Source organism: Rutilus rutilus (assembly GCF_951802725.1).
Source record: "Rutilus rutilus genome assembly, chromosome: 18".
Taxonomy (NCBI): Eukaryota; Metazoa; Chordata; class Actinopteri; order Cypriniformes; family Leuciscidae; genus Rutilus; species Rutilus rutilus.
The window spans coordinates 32,082,558-32,106,722 of NC_140231.1; the positions used below are offsets into that span (position 1 = coordinate 32,082,558).

Below are 24,165 nucleotides of genomic sequence, written 5' to 3' on the forward strand. Positions count from 1 at the left end.
CTTAGAAATAAATTAATCACATAAATTAATCTCATCCACAGACTGGTTTTGGGCGCAGGGAGGGCATTTTTACTGCCTGATAAATATAAGCAGCACGGCACAACGGTAATGCTCATTGTCTCCAAATTATGACCAGAAATGGATAAATATTAAGTCTGCTGATTAACGAAACTGCAGGAACAGCAGGAAACCCTGCTTGCGACAGATCAATCTGATCGCATGTTTAGCGCTCATGTAAAGACTCAGATTCATCAGTCGGAATGAATTCAGTCCAATTGAAACAAAAGTTGTGCATGTAAACATAGCCAGTGTTAGCTCATCTAGACCGGCTTTCAGAGAATAAATACGCACTTGTTTTGTAATTTATTTATTTAGGTTATTTATTACATTTGAGAAAAAGAGTTTCATTATGGTTTTGTTCTAATTAATTTTATTCTGCTGTTTAAATAGGACTGAATAGAAGTTTAAGTAGAAGTTTATATGAGCTTGAGTTTTCTATGTGGATGCTTTTCCAGAGACTTGCTGTGACTCAACCTTGAAGGGAAAAGAAAATGCCTAAGTTTTGCTTTAATGTTTGTATTAAATTCATATTTAATTAATAGAATTAATATTCAATATTATTTATTTGACTCCACTGACAGGATGACAATGACATCACTGTTTTCTGCAGAACTGCTAGATGGAATAAACTAATTTAATAATTGATGATCTTTACAAAAAACTTAATCAACACTGAACTGACTTCAGCTGAACAATGACACTTTTTTTCTTCTAGAGCTGCAGTACAGATGAAATGAACTCTGTTTGCATCATTTAATTTTTTTTCTGTTATCACTGTAAAGCTGCTTTGAAACAATAGTTATTGTATAAAGCGCTATATACAGTAAAGGTGACTTGTCTACTCTATAATGTGTGTTTGCAGGGATGGTTCAGAAAGCTGCTTTTCCACTGTCAAGCCGAACAGTTCTAAGAACAGTAAGGAACTGTTCCAGGTTTAGTTCCACTTGAGTTTGCTTCGGCACGCCACGTTTACTAACCGTTCTCTCGGCCCGGAATTTCTAAAATGCCCACTTTTTTTTTTTTTTTTTTTTTTAATAAATGACTCAAAAACATTGATTCCAGCAACTCAGCATACATCAATAATGCTTCACAAGACAAATATCACACCTTTAGACAAAATTGACAAGTCATAACAAAAAAAGAAAAAACAATATATATAAATAAATTATAATAATAATACAAAAAAAAACTAAAAACTAAATATTTCCTCCTTTTTCCTAATTAGACATTCAATATTCATATAATTTAGTAAACATAGTGGGGGCATTACAGTATCAAGAATTTCTCCAAAAATTGTAACAATTTTTTTTACAAAATTTAAATAAAATAAAAAAATTCTGGGCCGGCAAGTTTCGATCCCATAGAAGCCTATGGAGGAGTGATCCAGCTCTCAGATTTAATCAGAAATATCTTAATTTGTGTTCCGGAGATGAACAGAAGTCTTATGGGGTTGGGACAACATGAGGGTGAGTGATTACTGACAGAATTTTCATTTTTGGCTGAACTAACCCTTTAAGTAAGTTCAGTGATGGTTAATTTTTGTTGTAGTTAGTTATGAGAAAACCGTGATGTCATTGTTAAGCTCAGTTCAGTTCTCATATAATGGTGTCAATGCACTCAGGCAGATCAATGATGTTGTTAAATATTAAGTGTCCCCAACTAAGCAAGCCAAAAGACAAAGGCGATAGTGGCAATGAACCCAAACTCCATCAGGTGACAGAATAGAGAAAAAAAAACCTTGGGAGAAACCAGGCTCAGTCGCTCAGTTCTCCTCTGGCCAGCGAACTGTTTGATTATGATTCAGGCAGCATTACAGGTCAGAAGTCAGATTGGATCAGAACATTCAGAATATTTATTCACCATCTGATCTGGATACGGCCCAGATCCGGCTGACTTATTAGAATTTATTAGGATTAACCCCTTGAGATGTATCATCTAGTTTTCGAGGGGGTCCTTACAGTGAAACACAATTACAACTTAAAGAACATAACAAGATTGCAATTAACAATACATCAACAAACAGGCAAATAACAAAACACCAACAATAAAAAAGAAAAAAAAAAGAAAAAGCAACAATACACATAACAACAACGACAGTTTCAATGATAGCATGTGCAATCTACTTTAAAATAAGATAATAAAGATTGTTTAAACAACCGAAATGAAGTAATGGATCTAATATCTACAGGCAAATTATTCCAGTCTAATAGGGCTTTAAACATAAATGCTTTCTTACCAATTGTTTTTTTTTTAACACAAGGAACGAGAAAGTAAGTCTGGACAGAATGCCTAACTTGGTGGTTTGAAGAAAAGAGTACAAAGTATTGTTGTAGATAACTAGGATAATCAAAGTAAATACATTTAAAAATAAATTGGAGCCAGTGAATCTGCCTTCTCACATTCAAAGATGGCCACTGAAGTGCATCATGCATTGTACAGTGGTGAGTGGAAAAGAACATCCTACAACAAATCTGCAAATTCAAATTCTATGCCGAATTAAGTGAGACAAGATCAGATTTTAATGCCGTCTGATAAACCACATCACAGTAATCAAAAAACGGAAATATTAATTGAGCAACTAGTTTCTTACGAACACTATAAGAGAAGCAATTTCGAGATCGATGCAAGATACTCATTCCAGCATTGACTTTTCGTAAAACATGATTAATGTGTGGTTTAAAGGAAAGTTTAGAATCAAGCCATACACCAAGATATTTAATAGTATCAACTCTATGCAGAGGAGTATTGTCTTTACATGATATAACACAAGAACAGGTTTTGGAATTAAGTTTATGTCTAGAACAAATGTCTGGAATAAACAGAACGACTAACGTTAGCGTAGATGCCATTCTTCTTATGATGTAACGAGTACATCAGGTGTTATAGGAAGTGTTCCCGGTTCCGGCTGACCTAATCTATGCAGCCTAACAATCATTTAACTGATTTGAATAATATACATATATAATGTTAGGCTCAGAAAGGAGAGAGAGGACTCTTTAGAGAGGAGGCTTTATTTAAAAACACGGCAAAAACACAGTCCAGGGTTGGTGGTGGTGAGGCAAGCCAACTGGGGCAAGTCAGACGAGACACGACACAAGACGACAGATACCTATACAGGAAAACATCCACAGCAAACTGGCACAGGACAGAGAACACAGGGAGAGAAAATGGGGCTGTAAATGAGGGAGAGGAGATGAGGCAAATTAAACAATAATCAGATAACGATTATAAGATAAGAAGATAAGATAAGAAGGTGAGACATGACAGAGGAGCACATGAAACACAGAAACCAACAAAAAGCCATGTGCAAAGACAAACAAACTTTCATCCACCATGTGCTCAAACAGAAAACACAAGACTGACGCATAAGGCTCGTGGATGACAGGACTCCGACACTGAAAATGAACCAAGACTAGACCAGTGGTGGACAGTAACGATGTAATTCGTTTCTGTAGTTTTTTTGCGTATCTGTACTTTACTTAAGTATTTAAATTTTGGAAGACTTTTACTTTAACTCCACTACATTTCAAAGTCAAATATCTTACTTTTTACTCTACTACATTTTCAAAATCAGTCGTTCCTTTTTATTTATGAGTGGATAAAAACTTAACAGGTCAAACGAGCCACCAATCACAGTAGCCTCCCAGCAAGCAATAGCCGTCTTTTCAACGTCTGGGTTAAATATAGACCCGATATAGTCCGGCTATGTGTAACCCACTTTTAGCCCAAATAACATTTAATCTGGATAAATGTATTTTTTTCCAAAATAACTTGTGAGATGTATGATATTCCATCATGTAAGCAAAGTCTACCGTGATTACAAGTTGTTTGGTTTACTTTATTTGACATGTTATATGTGTAGGCTGTGCGTAGCCACGATTTAGCTCGTATTCAGACCTGGCTATGCGTAACCCACTTTTAGCCCAAATAACATTTAATCTGGATAAATGTATTTTTTTCCAAAATAACTTGTGAGATGTATGATATTCCATCATGTAAGCAACGTCTACCGTGATTACAAGTTGTTTGGTTTACTTTATTTTAGATGTTATATGTGTAGGCTGTGCGTAGCCACGATTTAGCTCGTATTCAGACCTGGCTATGCGTAACCCACTTTTAGCCCAAATAACATTTAATCTGGATAAATGTATTTTTTTTCCAAAATAACTTGCGAGATGTATGATATTCCATCATGTAAGCAACGTCTACCGTGATTACAAGTTGTTTGGCTTACTTTATAGGCTGTGCGTAGCCACGATTTAGCTCGTATTCAGACCCGGCTATTGTAGCCCACTTTTAGTCAAAACTGATTGTAGTTTTTTGCCAGGCAGTGCATGAAATGGTTGATATTCCATCATGTTTGGTATATACCGCATTGGTATGATATCTACAAGGTTCAATATGTCATTTCACGACATGGTCGATCTGTAGTCACGATTTAGCTCCGAATTGGACGGCTATATGCGGTCTGCTTTAGCCCACCTGGCGAAATCAAAGCAATCGGGTCTACGTACGGCTTGGCTATAGCCCAGATTCAGACCAGCGATCTAGTATAAGAATATTACTCTTTTAAATGTTTTCGCTCACACAGCTTAATATGTTTTATGTCAAACATTCATACACAATCTACGATAAAAAATCAAATCAAATGCAATTGCATTTCCCAACCGCTAGATGGCACAATCGAAACACTACTGAGGCATGTCTACTGGGACTACTGGCATTGCGCGACTAGATCACTTTAGCCAAATTTCGCGAAAACATTTCCGCCATTTTATTTTACACGAGGCAGCTGTCGGAGAGCAACGGTCTAAGTGAAAATCTGAACATTTATACTTCGATCTTGTAAGTATGCGTGTTATTTTTGGTATGTTCATTGTTTAAATTAGTTAGTTGTTATAATGTGTAGGAACCGTGACATTTTAACATTAACATTGCAGAGTACTATTTTTCTCCAAAAAGTTAACGTTACCTGCACGTGTTATTGCAAATGTATAAATTCAATGAATGTGTAGCATGAAACTATGAAACTTATCATTACTATTTTTTTATTATTAATAAGATACCAGTGTTTGGTTTTTAAATTACAGTTGATTTAAAGCAAATTTTGTAAGTAAGTTACTTTATATAAGATTTAACAGCAGCATAGTGCAACATGAAAAGAAAAAAAACATAAAGTCTTGTTTGTAAATAATTAAAATATGCAGCATACATTCAGTTTTCAGTGATTTTGTTTCAGATATAAATCTGAATGCTGCTTCTCCATGTTTTGTTTTGACTTTGGAGATATAAAAGTAGCTGGCTACTGTCCCAGATGTCCCGAGAGGTCTGCTCTGGATGGTTCAGTGCATCAGAAGATTAGAAATTTACTTTGGCCTTAAAATGTTACTTTAATAACCAACTGTAGGTTTTTTTTATATTAATTTTTTGACAGACAGATAGCCAGTGTAAAAACCTCAGAACTGAGTGATGTAATCCACTTTATTTGATTTAGACACTGTTTATTGCAAATTATCCTGCAATCAGTCAACAAAGTACTTGTCAATAAATGTCTTGTTACCAACATTCACCAAAATATATTTTTTTTGTGTTTGTTCAACAGAAGAAAGACATATACAGGTTTGGAACCAAGTGAAAGTGAGTAAATGATTACATGTTTTTTTTTTTTTTTTTAAGTGAACTACGCCTATAAGTATCTTTTTATTTTTATTAGAGTTATATGAGTAAGTGATGAATGATTTATAGTGATAGTTCACTTTGAAATTAAATTTTGATATGTTTTAGCTCACCTTATGGGCATCCAAGATGTAGGTGTCTTTGTTTCAGTAGTTTAAATTTTTATATTTTTAGGTCGAACTGTTCTTGTCTGTCAGTCATATAATGCAGGTCTATATGGTCACCACCTGAAAGAGCATGCACAGAGTCCAAATTAAACAATTCCCCACCATAAGTACACACTGATGGCCTAAGACACGAAACGAGCGGTTTGTGTCAGAAAACGAACAGTATTTGTATTGTTTTTACCTCTTATACACAGCCACGTCTAAGTGATCTGAGGGCGCGCGTGCCGTTTATTTATAACGCCGTTATTCCCATCACTGTATATGTATATGAAGAGTTCAGATGCAAAAGCCTCTAAGTGCCATCTGAAATTTTCTTCTCGAATGTTCATTTTTATCAAGCTCATATATGTAAGTTCAGTAATTTCACTTAAATTTTCATTGCCATTTAAGTGAAATTACTGAACTTGCATATATGAGCTTGATAAAAATGAACATTCGAGAAGAAAATTTCAGATGTATATGTACAGGTGCTGGTCATAAAATTAGAATATCATCAAAAAGTTTCTTTATTTCAAGAATTCAACTTAACAGGTGAAACTAATATATTATATAGACTCATTACATGCAAAGTGAGATATTTCAAGCCTTTATTTGTTATAATTTTGATGATTATGGCTTACAGCTTATGAAACCCACGAAATCAAAATCCCAGAAAATTAGAATATTACATGAAATCACACAGTAATTACACAGTGATACCATGGTCATTGAACCAGGTTTTGGTTCTTTTGGCAGTGTGGGCAGGTGCAAATCCTGCTGGAAAATGAAGGAAGCATGAAGTGCTCTGAACATGTCCTGGTAGACGGCTGCGTTGACTCTGGATTTAATAAAGCACAGTGGACCAAAGTCCTCTTTTTTGATGAGAGCAAATTTTGCATCTCATTTGGAAACCAAGGTCCCAGAGTCTGGAGGAAGAATGGAGAGGCACACAATCCAAGATGCTTGAAGTCCAGTGTGAAGTTTCCACAGTCTGTGTTGGTTTGGGGAGCCATGTCATCAGCTGGTGTTGGTCCACTGTGCTGTCCACTCAACGCAGCGTCTACCAGGACATTTCCAGAGGACTTCATGCTTCCTTCAGCAGACAAGCTTTATGGAGATGCTGACTTCATTTCCCAGCAGGATTTGCACCGGCCCACACTGCCAAAAGAGCCAAAACCTGGTTCAATGACCATGGGATTACTGTGTAATTACTGTGTGATTCCATGTAATATTCTAATTTTCTGAGATTTAGATTTTGTGGTTTTCACAAGCTGAAAGCCATAATCATCAAAATTATAACAAATAAAGGCTTGAGATACCGCACTTTGCATGTAATGAGTCTATATAATGTACAAGTTTCACTTTTTTAATGGAATTACTGAAATAAATCAACTTTTTGATGATATTCTAATTATATGACCAGCACCTGTATGTGTGTGTATATATAGCCTATATATGTATATATATATATATATATATATATATATATATATATAATATGCCTTGTACAGAATTGTTCAATACGCGTATCGTTACACCCCGTATTGCATCACCATTACGCGAGCAAAAATGTTCAAATATTGTCTATATTGATATAAATTATATAGTCTCAATCTATATTCTGTTAACTCTATATTGGCCAGCTCTAGTGTGCATCCTAGCAAAAGTGATTGACTGTAATTAGTTAAATGACAGTCAACAATGCTTTTCTTGAGCAATAATTCTTTCCTTTTTCTCATTTGGCAGACGCAGTGATGACCAGCTTTCCATCAGCTACGGAATGTGAAATAAAAAACGTTATTTCAAATCATTTCAAACAAGCTCCAGGGAGGGCAGGGGGTGGGGGTTATGGATCTAAATAAACAGTTGTTAATTAAAAAATTTAATATCTTAATTTGTTTTACATATTTTTCAAATGTTTTATTTGTTCATTTTTATGTTTGAATGTTGTCTATATAATTGTTCAAAATAAATCCCTTTATATTCAATTAGTTTGGATGGATTTTCATTTATGAGAACCTGTTATTTTTGAGTGAAAAGAATCCTTATGCCTCATTTTGTTGTCTATTACATGTATATGTAGTGTAATTGATGACTAGTCTATTCTTGGGCTATGGTTAGACGTCTATTAGATTTTCACTGACAGCCCAAAATAAGCCTTGTTTTAGCCTAGACCCATATTGCCTGTCTATTAGACGTATATATGTAGTCGTTTAATAGTGGTCTAATTGATGACTAGTCTATTCTTGGGCTATGGTTAGACGTCTATTGGACGTATAAATATAGTTGTTCAATAGCTGTCTATTCTTGGGCTATGGTTAGACGTCTATTGGACGTATATATGTAGTCATTCAATAGCTGTCTGATTGTCTATTCTTGGGCTATGGTTAGACGTCTATTAGACGTATATATATAGTCATTCAATAGCTGTCTATTCTTGGGCTATGTTTAGACGTCTATTAGATTTTCACTGACAGCCCAAAATTAGCCTCGATTTAGCCTAGACGTCTGGGCTGTGTTTAGACGGCTATTAGACGTCTATTAGACGCGAAATTGCTTGCTGGGCTACAACGTGCGTGCTTTGTTTTGAACTTGCCTTGGCGGTATCTCCTAAGCGTAAACCAGAGCCGTTAAATATGAGAGTTTCAACCCGGTTTCAACCATAGACAGTAAGAGGTTGCGACACTTGTTCGACTTGAACCGGAGCTGCAGACCGATCAGTTTATGACATCAAAGTATAGAGCGAAATCGCGAGAGCGATTGAAAAGCATACAGAGCCGTCTACTCTCTAATCGCTCTCGCAGTATTTTAATGTCATTCACTGAATGGTCTGTGTGTGCAGCGCCGGTTCAAGTCAAACAAGCCCACTGTGATCTCGCCGCCGCGCGGTCACGTGATTCGTGTAGCTCTCAATAGTTCCAAACAAATCGCGTTGCCAATGATTTTAAGCGGAGCAGAGAGCAGCAGCTATTATTGCAGCAATTATCGGTAAATATTGACGCATAATGAACATTGCTTATTACGTTGACACTACAATTAATGGCATATAATAGCTTTTTTTCTTCTAGGGAGTAGCAGAAACACTGCATTAATACGTTTTGGTGTTTAATATTGGAGGGAAATTATATATATATATATATAATTGATTAATTTGATTGTTTATTTCATTCATGGATGTGGATGTTTTCCAACAAAACTTACTTCATCATCCTCATATATATAATCTATAAAACCATGATGAAAAGTGTATGATGTATATATGTGTGTGTATTAAATGGCATTGTGCAGGTTTATGTGAATGTATCATAACATTTGGATGTTTATAATTATTACCATAGATGCTCGTGAAAAATATATACAGTAAATACTGTAAATGTATAATACCTTATGGGAACAGTCCCCTTCCGTCCAAAATTAAACACACAAAAAATGTATTCAATTCAAATATATATAATATAAATATATATATAGACTAGTTAATGTCATTTTATTAATAGATTGATGTGCCAAGAGTGACATTAGAGTCTTCACGTAGACTGAGTTAAGCAAGAGTCTTGTGACAAAAATTATAATAGGACATTATAGCCATAAAAAAATCATAGTACTTGGATACTTAAGTACATTTGAAGGCAAATACTTTTGTACTTTTACTCAAGTGAATGTTTAAAGGCAGCACTTCTACTTTTACTTGAGTAATATTTTACCTTGAGTATCTGTACTTTAACTCAAGTACATGGTATGTGTACTTCGTCCACCACTGGACTAGACAGAAGTGTCAGGATCCAGACACCAGGCCCCGAACACACAAAACAAAAAAGACTTTCAAACCTGGTAGTTATAGGAACTAACTTTTAGGAACTAGCCACCTGGGCAGTCCCCTGAGAACTAAATGTTCCCCATAGGGCCATTTTCCTACTTGCATTCGCACCACTAGTAGGAACTTTGAAGTGAAGTGATGCATGCCGTCAAGGGTGCCATAAAGGGGTGGAAGGTTAGGACGATTCTAAGGGCCTAGGCTGATTTAGGGCCCAGAAGAGCAGACCCCCCTTTTCTTTTCTTATTTCTTTTCTCTTTTTTATACATACATTAAATGTGCTAGGGCATCTCATGCACTAAATGTGTATTTTGTCCGTTTTGACCATAGATTTAATATTTAAAAAAAACAAATAATGTAGGCTATTTACTGTTTCAGTCACACCCCTCCCCCTCACAATGGTTCATTCCACCTGCGCTGTCCGAGCTAGATCGCTAGTGTAGCGTCTCTTGCTTATTGCTGCACTTGCTATGATGCAGTGCAGACAGTGACACACACAGGCATGTCACATCAAAAGTCAGGGCATCAAAAACGGAAAGAAAAGAAGGAAAGAGAAGACAAAACGCAGAAGTCGACAGTATGTCACACAGTTTTTCAAAAAGAAAGGTAGCTTGCCCTATTCCTGTATTCCAAAACTTTCAGAGTTACTTATTTTTGTTGCTACATGACCTGCTTTTATCTAGCTAGCTTAGTAAAATAATGACTGAATTATGATTTACATCCAACAATAATAACATCTCTGCTGTCTCCGGGTTATCATGTCTCGTAGACACAGATTCAGCGGCTGCTGCACACCCACGTCCTCCTTCCCCCACGTCCCCCGTCCCCGCCTCAGCCGAACAAGGTGAGCCTGAGCGCGAAACTTCACGAAGATTGAAGCCTCTAAACACGTCTTATCTACTGTGTTCGCCACATGATGATAACTTTACAAAACAAAAAGGTATCTACACGCTTCAAAAATTACAAAATCAGTTTGCCGTGTGTGTCGTGTGTTCTGTGAAGTGACAGTGCTGCTGCTACGATCGATGCTGTCAAACTTGACGTTCTTAATATGAATAAAATGCCCCAGAAAAAATAATATAAAATTGTCACCTTGCCATAGGCTACTATCCATTGAAAGCAAACTGGCAAGATGATTTTGCCAGCAGAAAGGCACGCCGCTGGGCCATTATAAAGTGATGTTGAACATAACTTTGTTAGACCTGGATAACAAACAGTTGATGTCTGGTTCAGTACTTGTTTAGGCCTGGACTGGTTTAGGCCTGGCATTACTCCTGGTGTGTCTTGATTTTGAGCCCTTTTGGCCTAGCTAGTTTTATTCCTGGACTGATTTAAATTATGGGTTAGTTCTAGCTGATGTTTCCTGATTGAGCAGTTTGACCCATGCTAAAGCTTGTTCATGTAAAGTATATGTCAATATGTGTACATTATGTTCTGTTGTGCTTGCGATTGCAATTGAGATAATAAATGTTCTCCCTTTTATGTAAACAAGTACATATTTCTATATTTTTTTCTTGTTTTTGTAGGCTTTGTACTCATCTTTAGACATTTTAACTATGCAATGTGCTAAGTATCTTTTTTAAAGTATACAGGGCATGTTTATTGGGTTAAATTTTATCTGTAAAAAATGTAGGGGGCCCAGAAATTTTGGGTTCCATAGGTCACTTACGCCCTGCCACTTTGATTGTTGTGCGGGACTTTATTTTGACGGCGCTGAGAACGGCTTAGCGCTTCCATTCTCCGTCTTCATTAGTTTACAATCTATTTAACAGTCCTGTATAATACGTTATCAGAGGTGTAAAGTCCAGGTTCAGAAAGTAAAAGTCCTCTTCAGTATTTTGTTCCAATCAAGTGGATTTGCTAATTAGCACAGTTTTTTAGCCAGGAGATAGAACTAATTAGTGAAATCAGCTGGCTGAGTAAACATATGGCAGGACTTTTACTTTCTGACCCCTGGACTTTACACCTCTGTACGTTATTAGATAGAACTGTTATCCATAGAGTAAACGGTATACAAAAATAATTATATTGTTTGCCATGTGGTTGATGCCCTATGTCGCTAGCTGGGCAGAAATACATAATCATGCTTCTCTTCTAAGTCACGTTGGATTTCCTCAGCATAAAGGTTGAGAACACAGCAACTTCACCGGTGTTAAATGTTCACTGTTAGGTTTGTATATATTACATATATTAAGTCTCATCCACAGGTGTTAAAAACTAACACTGAAGTAGTGTAGGATCTACTCTGTAGTGTTAAAAATTAAATTGTTTGTGCAGTAAATGAATCCATTATGTTCACTTTACAAGTGATAATTGACAATTACCGATGACATCTGATGTTAATAAACAGAGTCTTCTGAAGGAAAGAGGAAGAACAAGAGAACAAGACTGAAGCAAACGTACAGCCATACAGATTTAGATATAATTCAATTGCAAAGAAAATACATATTTATGTATAACTTATTAAAACTCTTTATATTTTTTTATTTAATTAGTGAAGTTTTGCTTATAGTGTTGCTGATGTTGTTTCTTTGAACATTTTGAAGTCACCATTATGTATTAGTTCCATTTGGTTGGGTGCTTTGTTTAATATTAAATTATCTTCCTGTCTTTGCAAAAACACATTATACCAAGAAAATCTTGTCAAGTCACCTTTATTTATATAGCACTTATTACTATACAGATTGTTTCAAAGCAGCTTTACAGTGATAACAGGAAAATAATGCAACAAAGTTTATTTTCTTTTAGATCAGCTGTACAGCCACAAAAAAAAAAAAAAAAAAAAAAGGTCATAATCCAGCTTAGGTAAATTCAATGTTGATTTATTTCTGTTTTAAAAAAGTTAATTTAGTTAATTTATCTATACAGCCGCTCTGGAGAAAATGCTCTGTCATCGTCCAACTCAGTTCAGTTCTCATATAATGGTGTCAATGCAGGCAGATCAATAATAATGTTGAATATTAAAAAAAGAGGACAAATTGGGCCACTTAATGTCAAGATGAGTGGTAAGTGATAACTTAATTAATTGTAATTGTAGTGTTGAATCTATGCTCATTTTAGCAATACAGTGAGCAATACATGTGATAATATGAAATACAGTTGATGGGCTGAGCAGATTCTGCTTCTGAAGGATGGAAAAACATTTTGCCAGATTTGTTGTCTAATACACATGCTAAGACTTCAAAAAGTTTAGTGATTCAGGATCGGAAAACTGTAAGTAAGAGGTCTTGATAAAGCAACATCTGTCAATAAGCAAAAATTCAAAGTTATTGTGACATTTGAGGATAATTTCCACCTGATCTCGATTACTAATGTGATAGAAGAGGAAGTTAGAACGGTCAAGTTGGCTAAATATTTAAATAACAAAATAAATATTTAGATAACAAAATATCTAAATTTGTATGCAGCATACAAAGGATGTGTGAAACAAATACAGGCCAAAGAAGCTAAGAAAGTCAGAATAACATATAAAATCACATTTGCCGAAGCTTTAAAGAAAGTGTCAATAGTAAACAGAATCTTGGAAATAAACCTGCAAAAGCAGGGAAAGGAAACAGGAGGTCAAAGTGTTTTTGTTTTTGTTTTTTTGAGAGAGAACCCTCTCATCAATGCAAAATAAAGAAAGAGACAGAACAAAGTTTATAGCATTCATATGTAAAGTACGTAGGAACTGAGCAGAATGATAGAGAAGAAAGTATTGACACAGTATTAGAAGCAGCAAAGAAGTATCTAATTCTAGTTCAGAAACCAAGGCTTTTTTAAAATGATGAATCCAACTATGAATCAAATAGTAGTTAAGAATGGTGCTGACTATCTTGCAATGGAACTCAATGAGTCTAATTGCATGCGGTCAGGAATTAAAAAAACTTTTAAGTAATCTAAAAAGAAAACCAGATGTAATTTGTATCCAAGAGACTTGGTTGAGGACACATTTAAATTTCGTCATATTGGACAAGACAGGGTATATAAAATAGGAGGAGCATGTGCTACTTTTGTTAAGGAATGATTAGCATTTAGGATACTAGGTTTGAATGTATAGTCATAGAAATATGTCTTTATTGCTAACTTTTGTAAAGAAATTGTGGTAGCTGATTTAAATGAAATCATTAAAAAAATAGAGCAATTTGGTTTGGTGATTTTAATGCCCATAATAGTTTATGGGGTAGTAATCATAGAGATAGCAATGGAACAGTGTAAGAAGGAATTAGGGAATAATGAAATTTAGTCTGTCTCAATGATGGAATGGGTACCAGAATCGTTTCAGAGGAAATAAAATGTCTAACATTGATATTACATTGGTTTCACCACATCTTGCGAGTTTAAGTGAATGGAAAGTAAGTGAAGAAAATCTAGGAAAGTGATCACTTTCCAATTGTAAGTAAAATGAATGTTGAAGTGCATAGACAACAAGAGAATTATGTGTACAGATGGTGCTTTTATGAAGCAAAATGGAAAGAATTTAAGCAACAATGCAAGAGGGAAGCTCAACATATGCAAATGAATAGAAATGTGGATGTAATTTGCTTATAAAGTCAGTTCAATGATCATTAATGCAGCTGAAGAAAACAAAGTTATAAGTCAAAACAAGAAGTTCCTCAAAGGATATTGGATTTGGATATAACCAAAACTTGGTTAACTTAGATAGAATTGAAAGGAAAAAGGAATGGTTAGAGAATGGAAAGGGTAATATTTATATTTTAGTACAAGAATATATATAAACAACAACTATTTGGGGTATTTAGACATTTATACTGATGGATCTAAAGACTCAGGAATTGGACTAAAGACTCAAGAATTGGACATCTTGAAGTGGGCATTGTTATTCGGGAATTTTAAATAAATATTAGTAAAATTATTTCCAATAATGTAGCTGTATACACAGCAGAACTAATTGCAATATATTTAGGTTTACAATGGGTGTAGGAAATCAAAACAGACAGAGTGGTGATTTTATCAGACTCAACAGCAGCATTACAGAGTATTAATACTGGTAAAACGTCAACCCATCTAGAGAAGACATTATAATTTAAATATACACAACACTGCTAAAATTAGAAAAATTACAAATAGATGTCCAATTTTGTTGGATTCCAGCACATATAGGTGTTCAAGGAAATGAAATATCTGATATATTACCAAAAAAAAAAGCATTAAATCATGAAGATATCAAAGAAATTTCCCTAGGAAAGAATGAAGGTAAATCATTAATTACGGGCAACATTAATAAACACTGGGTATTGGGCACTAAATATATGGGATTCAGATAATAAAGGAAGGGAATATTACAAGATACAAAAAACAATTAAAGTTAGAGCATATAAAAGTAGAAATAGAAGAGAAGAAATAATTTATACAAGACTACGGTAAGGACATACAAGACTTAATAATACATTCTTTTTAATGAATAAAGTAAACACAGGTAAATGTCAGATGTGCAAATGCAAATAAATGTAGAACATGTTTTAATAAACTGTAAGAAATTTAGGGAAGAATCTTAAAGAAAACTAGTGAACGAGGAAGGAAATTGAATATTAATGGTGTATTGGTCATAGATAATTCTAAGATAGAAGTTGTTATGGCTTTAATGGGGTTTTTGCAGGAAACTGTTCTTAGTAGAAGAATTTAAGGAAGAATCAATGAACCCATGATTTTGCACACTCCAGTATGGTAGGCGGCGGTATCCACATTTTACACTAGTCTGAAATCCGCCATAAAACTAAAAGAAGAAGACTTCAAACCTCAAAATACAGATTTCAACAGTGGTGGTACTCAAACATGTATGAATCAGCATATCCATGAGTTTGACGCTATACCGGTCCGGTACCCATCATGCACTGCGGCATGCATCTTTTGCTTTGTTGATTGTCACCATCGCTGAGTTTTGATGTCTGCATTTGACGGTCAAAGACTGTCGCTCTCCCTCAGCACTTCTCCCCTGGTTCAAAATGTTGAGCTACGAGTGTGGATCGTGCAGGGGTGTCCTCGGTGAGTGCATCGCTTGCCTGGGTGCAAGGCTAAGAATGGTTCACCTGCGTCCTCACAAATGCGAATGAAGAGCTTGCTTACCCGGTGGTGCATGGCTCAGCGTGGATAGCGAGCTCACCCACGTCCACACAAAGGCAGTTGAAGAGCTCGGCTTGGAGTGGTAAGCCCCAGAAGAGCCCAGCCACAGCCGCCTGGATGAATGGTTCCTGCCAGGGCCCGCGTCCACTCTTCTGCCTCCACTGCCCTCACTGCCGTTGATGATGCTGAGCAAAAGGGCTGTGAGAAGCTCCCTCCTCTCGAAGAGGAACCTCTGCCCATCCACAGTTCTGGGATGGAAAGCCAAGGCTGTCCATCCAAGCCCTGTAGAACCACCTCAGCCCGAGCAGGTAGGGCCTACTCGCAGGCGGAACAGAAGCCGTCGAGATCTGTCAGGAGAGAAGAGGAGAGGGCTAAGTCCCGCTGAGGCCAGACCTTCGAAGAAGTCTCGTGTTTGCCTTCCAACCCCCAATTTAGCTCTGGGCATTGGAAGCTTTGTTCACACTGTCAACACTGGGCCAGTCCCACCAACATTGCACGCGCCCAAGCAAACTACCGCTGTGAAAGCGGACGCACCAACTATAAAGAGCACGTCTCATCTTTGTGGACAATGTGGTCGTCAATGTGGTTGCCCCTGTGCAGCGAACTGCAACCTGAAAGACTCAGACCCCTTGCCATCCGACTTCAGGCGTGGGAAGCCATCCCGGGCGTGTCAGACTGGGTTTTGCAGACTATAAACTGAGGCTACTTGCTTCAATTCGAGTTGTGTGGTTCAAACTTCAGTTCAGGACAACGGCACTCACGTTCTCCACTCTGAAGTGCAGTGTCTGCTGGTGATGGGCACCGTCAAGACTGTCCCACCAGAGAGTAGTGAGTCAGGCTTTTACAGCCGCTATTTCCTCGTTCCAAAGACAGATGGTAGGCTCAGGCCCATCCTCGACCTCAGGCTCCTGAATCGCACATTAATGAAGAGTCCATTCAGGGTGTTGACTTTGAAGCAGATCCTTGCGCAAATTTGTCCAAGGGACTGGTTCTTATCCGTGGATCTGAAAGATGCTTACTTTCATATCCAAATAGCCTCTCATTACAAAACGTTCTTGAGATTCACGTTCTAGGGGTGGCTTATCACTATACAGTTCTCCCATTCTGACGGTCTCTGAATGGTCCTAGTATTGAGCATTGTGGTACTCCATACTGAACTTGTGATCGAAATGACGTCTATTCATTTACTGCTACAAACTGATAATGGTCATATACGTATGATTTGAACCCCGCCAGTGCAATTCCACTCATGCAAACATCATTTTTGAGTCTATTCAAAAGAATGTGTTGGTCGATGGTATCAAATGTAGCACGAACCACGATCGGATGATAAGAGCAACTCATTTGTGACTCTAATGAGAGCAGTCTCAGTACTATGATACATCCTAAATCCTGACCGGAAGTCCTTGTAGATACCATTTCTTTCTAAAGAGGAGCATAGTTGTGAGGATACTGCCTTTTCTTGTATCTTTGACAGAAAAGGTAGATTTGAGATCGGCCTGTAATTGACTAATTCTGTAGGATCAAGTTGCAAGTTTTTAATAACAGGTTTAATAATATCCAGCTTAAAAGTTTTTGGTACGTATCCTAATAACAAAGAGGAATTAATGATATTACTCTCTTTCAGTAGCTTAGTCGTATAGGGTCTAACATGTTTTGATTGATTGTGTCGGGTAGGCCTGGTGTATAGAGATGAGGAGGACTCAAATGCAGTAATGAGAGAACACAAACAGACAAGGAACACACATGCGACACGTAACAATCCACTGACAACACTGATAGACACAGCTGGGAATATAAAGGGTAGGGGAAACGAGCGACAGGTGAGGAAGATCAGCTCGTGATTGTGCTAATTGCCCACATCACAAGCTGCAGAAATGGCAGGACAAAAACAAACAACAGAGAGGGGCCGGTGACACACCCTGACCTGTGGCAGAACAGGGAACCTGAGTCTGGGAGGCGGCGGAGCAGAGGTCTTTGGCTGAAGTGGGGAGCGAATAACGGGCTTGATCTTGGAAACGTGAAACACTGGGTGAATTCTCTTAAGCTGGTGGGGGGGCAATTTGAGCCGAACAGTCACCGGGTTAAGCACCTTGGTTATAATGTACGGTCCAATAAATTTGGGTCCCAGTTTACGTGCGGGAGGTTTGAGGGGAATGTCCTTGGTTGACAACCAAACCCTTTGGCCACACACGTAAAGTGGGGGCCTAGAACGGTGATGGTCCACCGACACCTTGTTCCTTTTGCCAGTCCGGGAAAGGGCTTCTCTGGCGAGCCTCCACGTACGAAGGCATCTCTGAATGAATGTCTGCACGGATGGAACAATGGCGTCGGTCTCTTGGGAGGGAAATAAAGGGGGCTGGTAGCCTAAACAGCACTGGAAGGGTGATAATCCCATAGACGAGACCAGGAGTGAGTTATGTGCGTACTCGACCATGGTTAATCTAGAACTCCAAGTCGACGGTTCTGCCGACGCCACACAGCGCAGGACTCTCTCCAAGTCCTGATTTGCTCACTCAGCCTGACCGTTAGTCTGCGGATGGTAAGCGGAAGATAAACTTGCAGTTGCCCCCAACTGTCGACAGAATTCTGTCCAAAATCTAGACACAAATTGGGGACCCCTGTCAGAGACCATGTCTACCAGGAGGCCATGGATGCGAAAAACGTGGTCTAAGACAATGGCCTTTGCTGAAGGCAATTTGGGGAGGGGAATGAAATGAACCGCCTTCGAGAACCTGTCCACCACAGTATTGCCACTAGACGGGGGTAGACCTGTGACAAATTCCATGGCTATGTGTGACCAGGGTCACGGCTATGTGTGACAGTGGCCGGAGTAGCCCTGCTGAGGGTCGATTCGAGCCCTTACCCACTGCACACAATGGACAAGCTGAAACAAACTCTCGAGCATCCCGCGCCATCGAAGGCCACCAGAACCGTTGCTTGATTAACGAACATGTTCGAGTTGATCCTGGGTGGAAAGCTAGACTGGATGAGTGACCCCACTGAAGTGCGCTAGTTCGGACCAGCTCCGGCACAAACAACAGACTTGCTGGACACCCCGCAGGAATCGTGACATCGCGTAACGCCTCACGGACCCTGGACTCCACCCCCCAAGCAACCGCCCAACCACCCGGTTGGGGGGCACGATGGTTACTGGAGAAGTGGATCCAGCCTCTACTTCAACAATCCGTGAGAGCGCATCGGGCTTACCGTTCTTACCATTCCGTTCCGAAGGAGTTAGGCAATGAGAAAAAAGGCGCATGGGTGTATTCTGTCGTCAGAAAGGGGACCTCTGAGACAAAATTGTCCCCATTCCAGAGGTGGACAAAGTACACAACTTCCTTACTTGAGTGAAAGTACATATACTACTGGTCAAATATTACTCTGTTACAAGTAAAAGTTGCAAAGACGGTTTCTTACTTAAGTAAAAGGAAGTTTTTAAAAGTACTTAAGTATCAAAAGTAAAAAAAATTGTTTGAACGTTCGCCAGTTCCTGCCTCCTTCTTCCCACAACAACTAACTTCGTTACATTGATTTTGATGATAACAAGTTTAGACAATTCTTCCAATGAATTAATTAATTTTTCCTCTGGGACACTACAATGCACTGTCTGATGCGATACTGTAGTAGACAGTTGCATGGTTATAATTTATAATCTCTCTAATATGATCAATCTAGCAAGTAAAGAAGTTCATAAAGTCATTACTGCTGTGCTGTTAGGAAACGTCTTTAGTCAAAGCTTTATTTTTCGGTAATTTAGTCACTGTATCAAATAAATACCTGGGTTGTGTTTGTTTTCTTCTAAGAGAGTCGAAAAATAAGCAGATCTAGCAGTTTTTAAGGCATTTCTGTATGCAATAAGGCTTTCTTTCCACTAAATGTGAAAAACGTCTAGTTTTGTTTTCTTCCTGCTGCGCTCCATTTTTTTCTGGCTGCAACGAGTGTGCTCGTTGTACCATGATGTGGGACTATTTTCCTAAACTTCTTTAAACGCAAAAGAGCAACTGTGTCTAAAGTGCTGTAAAAAAGAGAGTCAATAGTTTCTGTTGCAACATCAAGTTCCTCTAAGCTATCTGGTATGCCATGGAGTAAAAACATGATCAGGTAGATTATTATAAAGCAATCTTTAGTGAGACTAAATAATGATCTGAGATGTCATTGTTCTGCTTCAGAATTTCAATGGCATCAACATTGTTTCCATGTGACAATATTCGATCTAAATGATTAGGACAATGAGTAGATCCTGGCACGTTTTGTCTTACTCCAATAGAGTTTATAATGTCTGTTAATGCCAATCCCAATGCGTCTTTTTCATTATCTACATGGATATTAAAATCACCAAAAGTTAGAACTATAAAATCAGCAAATTCTTTGATAAAGTCTGTATGGTGCCTTGGTGGCCTGTATAGACTCTAAAAATTTTAGCTATGATTAACTACATTTTTTTTGGTGAAACATTTTTGCACTCCAAAAAAAAAAGAGTAGATTTTAAAGCTGTGAAATCAATGAAATATACTGTATGAATTGAGTAAATGCAAGTAAAAAAATTAAGTAAATCTGAGTAACTGCATCTGGTACATTAACAAATAAAATTGAATAGAAATAATTTATCATTTAAACATTTAAAAACCAATTTTACAACCACCAGTATACATGACATTGGCCTTTATTGTCGATGAGTACAGCATTACAGCATATTTTACACTGTTTTAACATGTATACAATATTGACTACATTTAAACTCATTTAACAAACATTCCCTCATATTCATAACATAAGGATCACATCCAACATTGCTGTGATTTTCTGTTTATACAGTTTTAAACCAGCACAGTACGGACTTTCCACGTCCATTTTCCATCTCATCCATAATGCTTTTCACTTCCTGCCCTCCATCTGAATTTCGTGCGTCATCAGAATCACGTGACTGCAAACAAGCTATTAAACACATTTCCTTCCTTTTTTATTTCATCTGACTCCAATTACGAGGTTTTAATAATATACAGTAATTAATAAGTAATTAATAATTCAGCCCATGAGAAACAGAATGTTGTGAGTTTAAGAAAGCAATGAGAAAATAATGACAATTTTACATTCTTGATTTTGTACATTACAGAACAATCATAAAACAAAATTGATATCATGAAAGCGGTTCATATCAAATGAAAGTAGCAGACTGTTTTAAAAGGCAGGAACCTACATTCAAAATTATGTGAACACAATATAAATGATTCCATAAAATAAAACAAATAAAAGCACAAGCCAGGATGAACCCTATTTCTCACAAACCCCTTTTCTGCTGGAGGTGCATGAGAGATCATTCCAGTTCTGGAGAGGATTTGAAGGATACAGTTCAACACAATCCTCATTTCTATATGCATCATTCGGCTCACCTCTGTACCAATACCTGAATAACATGTATCAGTTTTGTTAATTATTCAGAACCCCAAAATTCACAAATCAACAATAATCAAAGTAGCAAAATAAGCTGGAGTAGAAGTGAAAGTGCATAAAAGTAAAATAGAGAAGAATAATAGAATTTATTTATAGGAAGTTGATTTGCTTGTGATGGTTGAGGTTGTGGAAGAGGTGTGTTTTCAGAGACTTGCTGGTGGTTGTGATGGATTTTTTAAACAAGAATAAAAATACTAAACTAATAAATACACAGTGCTTTTTTGCACTTACCTTTGAGTAAGTGCTGAATTATCCACCCATCTCATAATGCCCTCCTGCTGTATGTCATTCAAACCAATCCACACATTCTCCTTGACTATAGAAGTTACGTACCTCTGTAGGTTAATAAAAACAGGAATAAGTGTTATTCCTCTCATTCATTAACAAACACTCACACAAACTCACCTCCTTCGCTTCCGTGTTGAGAATGACCAGATCACCACCACGATCCTTGCAGTACTGCCTGCTGGCAGACCAGCTCAACGGAGGGGTTATGAGAAACCAGCCCAACCAATTTCCTAAAAGTAACACTCTTTAAAAAAAAAATTTATTCATCAAAGAAGAAGGAAAGTAAGTACTTACACAAAAACAAATCTGTACTTACCTTTATCATTAAGTCTCTGTAGTTCATTAGTCAGAGATGTGACTCTGGTCTCCAGCTGCAGTTTAATCTGACTCAAAGAGTTGAAACTGTTCTGTAACTGGTTTTTCTCAGCAGTGAGGCTATTGACTCTGGTCTCCAGCTGCAGTTTAATCTGATTCAAAGAGTTGAAACTGTTCTGTAACTGGTTTTTCTCAGCAGTGAGGCTATTGACTTTGGTCTCCAGCTGCAGTTTAATCTGATTCAAAGAGTTGAAACTGTTCTGTAACTGGTTTTTCTCAGCAGTGAGGCTATTGACTTTGGTCTCCAGCTGCACTTTAATCTGATTCAAAGAGTTGAAACTGTTCTGTAACTGGTTTTTCTCAGCAGTGAGGCTATTGACTTTGGTCTCCAGCTGCAGTTTAATCTGACTCAAAGAGTTTAAACTGTTCTGTAACTGTTTTTTCTCAGCAGTGAGGCTATTGACTTTGGTCTCCAGCTGCAGTTTATTCTGACTCAAAGAGTTTAAACTGTTCTGTAACTGGTTTTTCTCAGCAGTGAGGCTATTGACTTTGGTCTCCAGCTGCAGTTTATTCTGACTCAAAGAGTTTAAACTGTTCTGTAACTGGTTTTTCTCAGCAGTGAGGCTATTGACTCTGGTCTCCAGCTGCAGTTTAATCTGATTCAAAGAGTTGAAACTGTTCTGTAACTGGTTTTTCTCAGCAGTGAGGCTATTGACTTTGGTCTCCAGCTGCAGTTTAATCTGATTCAAAGAGTTTAAACTGTTCTGTAACTGGTTTTTCTCAGCAGTGAGGCTATTGACTTTGGTCTCCAGCTGCAGTTTATTCTGACTCAAAGAGTTTAATCTGTTCTGTAACTGGTTTTTCTCAGCAGTGAGGCTTTTGACTCTGGTCTCCAGCTGCAGTTTAATTTGACTCAAAGAGGTTAAACTGTTCTGTAACTGGTTTTTCTCAGCAGTGAGGCTTTTGACTCTGGTCTCCAGCTGCAGTTTATTCTGAATCAAAGAGGTTAAACTGTTCTGTAACTGGTTTTTCTCAGCAGTGAGGCTTTTGACTCTGGTCTCCAGCTGCAGTTTATTCTGACTCAAAGAGTCAACGCTTTTCTGTAACTGGCTTTTCTCAGCAGTGAGGCTTTTGACTTTGGTCTCCAGCTGCAGTTTATTCTGATTCAAAGAGTCAACGCTTTTCTGTAACTGGCTTTTCTCAGCAGTGAGGCTTTTGACTTTGGTCTCCAGCTGTAGTTTATTCTGACTCAAAGAGTCAACGCTTTTCTGTAACTGGCTTTTCTCAGCAGTGAGGCTTTTGACTTTGGTCTCCAGCTGTAGTTTATTCTGACTCAAAGAGTCAACGCTTTTCTGTAACTGGCTTTTCTCAGCAGTGAGGCTTTTGACTCTGGTCTCCAGCTGCAGTTTATTCTTACTCAAAGAGCTGACGTTGTTCTGCAGTTGGGCTTTTACAATCATTAGATTAGTGTTGTTGCCCTTTAAGCTGTTGATAGTCTGATTGAACTCTTCAACACTGTTCTTGTAACTTGTGATGGTGATGTGCAGCAGTATGATGTAGGTCAGTAGAAGAGCACAAATGAGCCCAAGACACACGGTGATCAACACCAAACACCAACTTCCGCCTGACAAACAGAGAGAGTAAACACACAAATATCAATTGAGAACAATTCACTCCATATGATAAAATATAACTCTTAACATCAACCTCCGTAAGTATTGAAAAGGTTTTTCAAAAAGTGTTCTTTTGAATGCTCTTTTATAATGACGATCATCTGAAATTAATATATGGTAAAAAAAAAAAATCTGTTTATGCATTTCATATTTAAACATATTGTTCTTAGAGAACAATAATTCAAATTTATTGTAAAATTTCTCAGTTTCTCAAACATTAATAACACCATCTCTGCTTCAGAATAAACGTTACTTACTGCACTTTCGTGTTTTTCCTTCATCCTGATTTTGACCTTCAGGTGTGCCCTTAACATCGTTGTTGTCAAATTTTACAAAAAAGATTTTAGGGTCCATTTCCATTTACTTACAGTTACAGTTACAGTTACAGTTACAGTTACAGTACAGTATGTGTTCACAGACGAGCTGTGGTCTTTAGAATGAGCACCGTTCATTTATATAGTGCTGACCTGCCCATTTTTGCGGAACCTGTGCAAAAGGTTTAAATGAAACAACGCCTTAAGACCTTGATTACTTGAAATCTGTTATGATGCTGTTTAATTAGTGTTTTTTTTTTTTTTTTTTTTTTTACTGTTCTATAGCTATACTCGTTGGAGGAAATATAAAAAATATTACACACAAAAATGAACTGCAAAAAAAGTCATGCTAAGGTAGCTAC

General features: G+C 37.4%; 1 protein-coding gene across 1 annotated transcript; it reads right to left on the reverse strand.

The window, feature by feature from the left end:
- Window positions 1–20,410: 20,410 nt before the first annotated feature.
- Window positions 20,411–23,916, reverse strand: LOC311277508 (uncharacterized protein). The gene is made up of 5 exons (XM_084387834.1): window positions 23,747–23,916; window positions 21,818–23,440; window positions 21,619–21,731; window positions 21,445–21,548; window positions 20,411–21,166 (listed from the first exon to the last, which is right to left on the reverse strand). The coding sequence occupies exons 1-5, from the start codon at window positions 23,847–23,849 to the stop codon at window positions 21,034–21,036; spliced, it is 2,076 nt and encodes a 691-aa protein (XP_084243960.1). The 5' UTR covers window positions 23,850–23,916; the 3' UTR covers window positions 20,411–21,033.
- Between the last annotated feature and the right edge of the window lie 249 nt (window positions 23,917–24,165).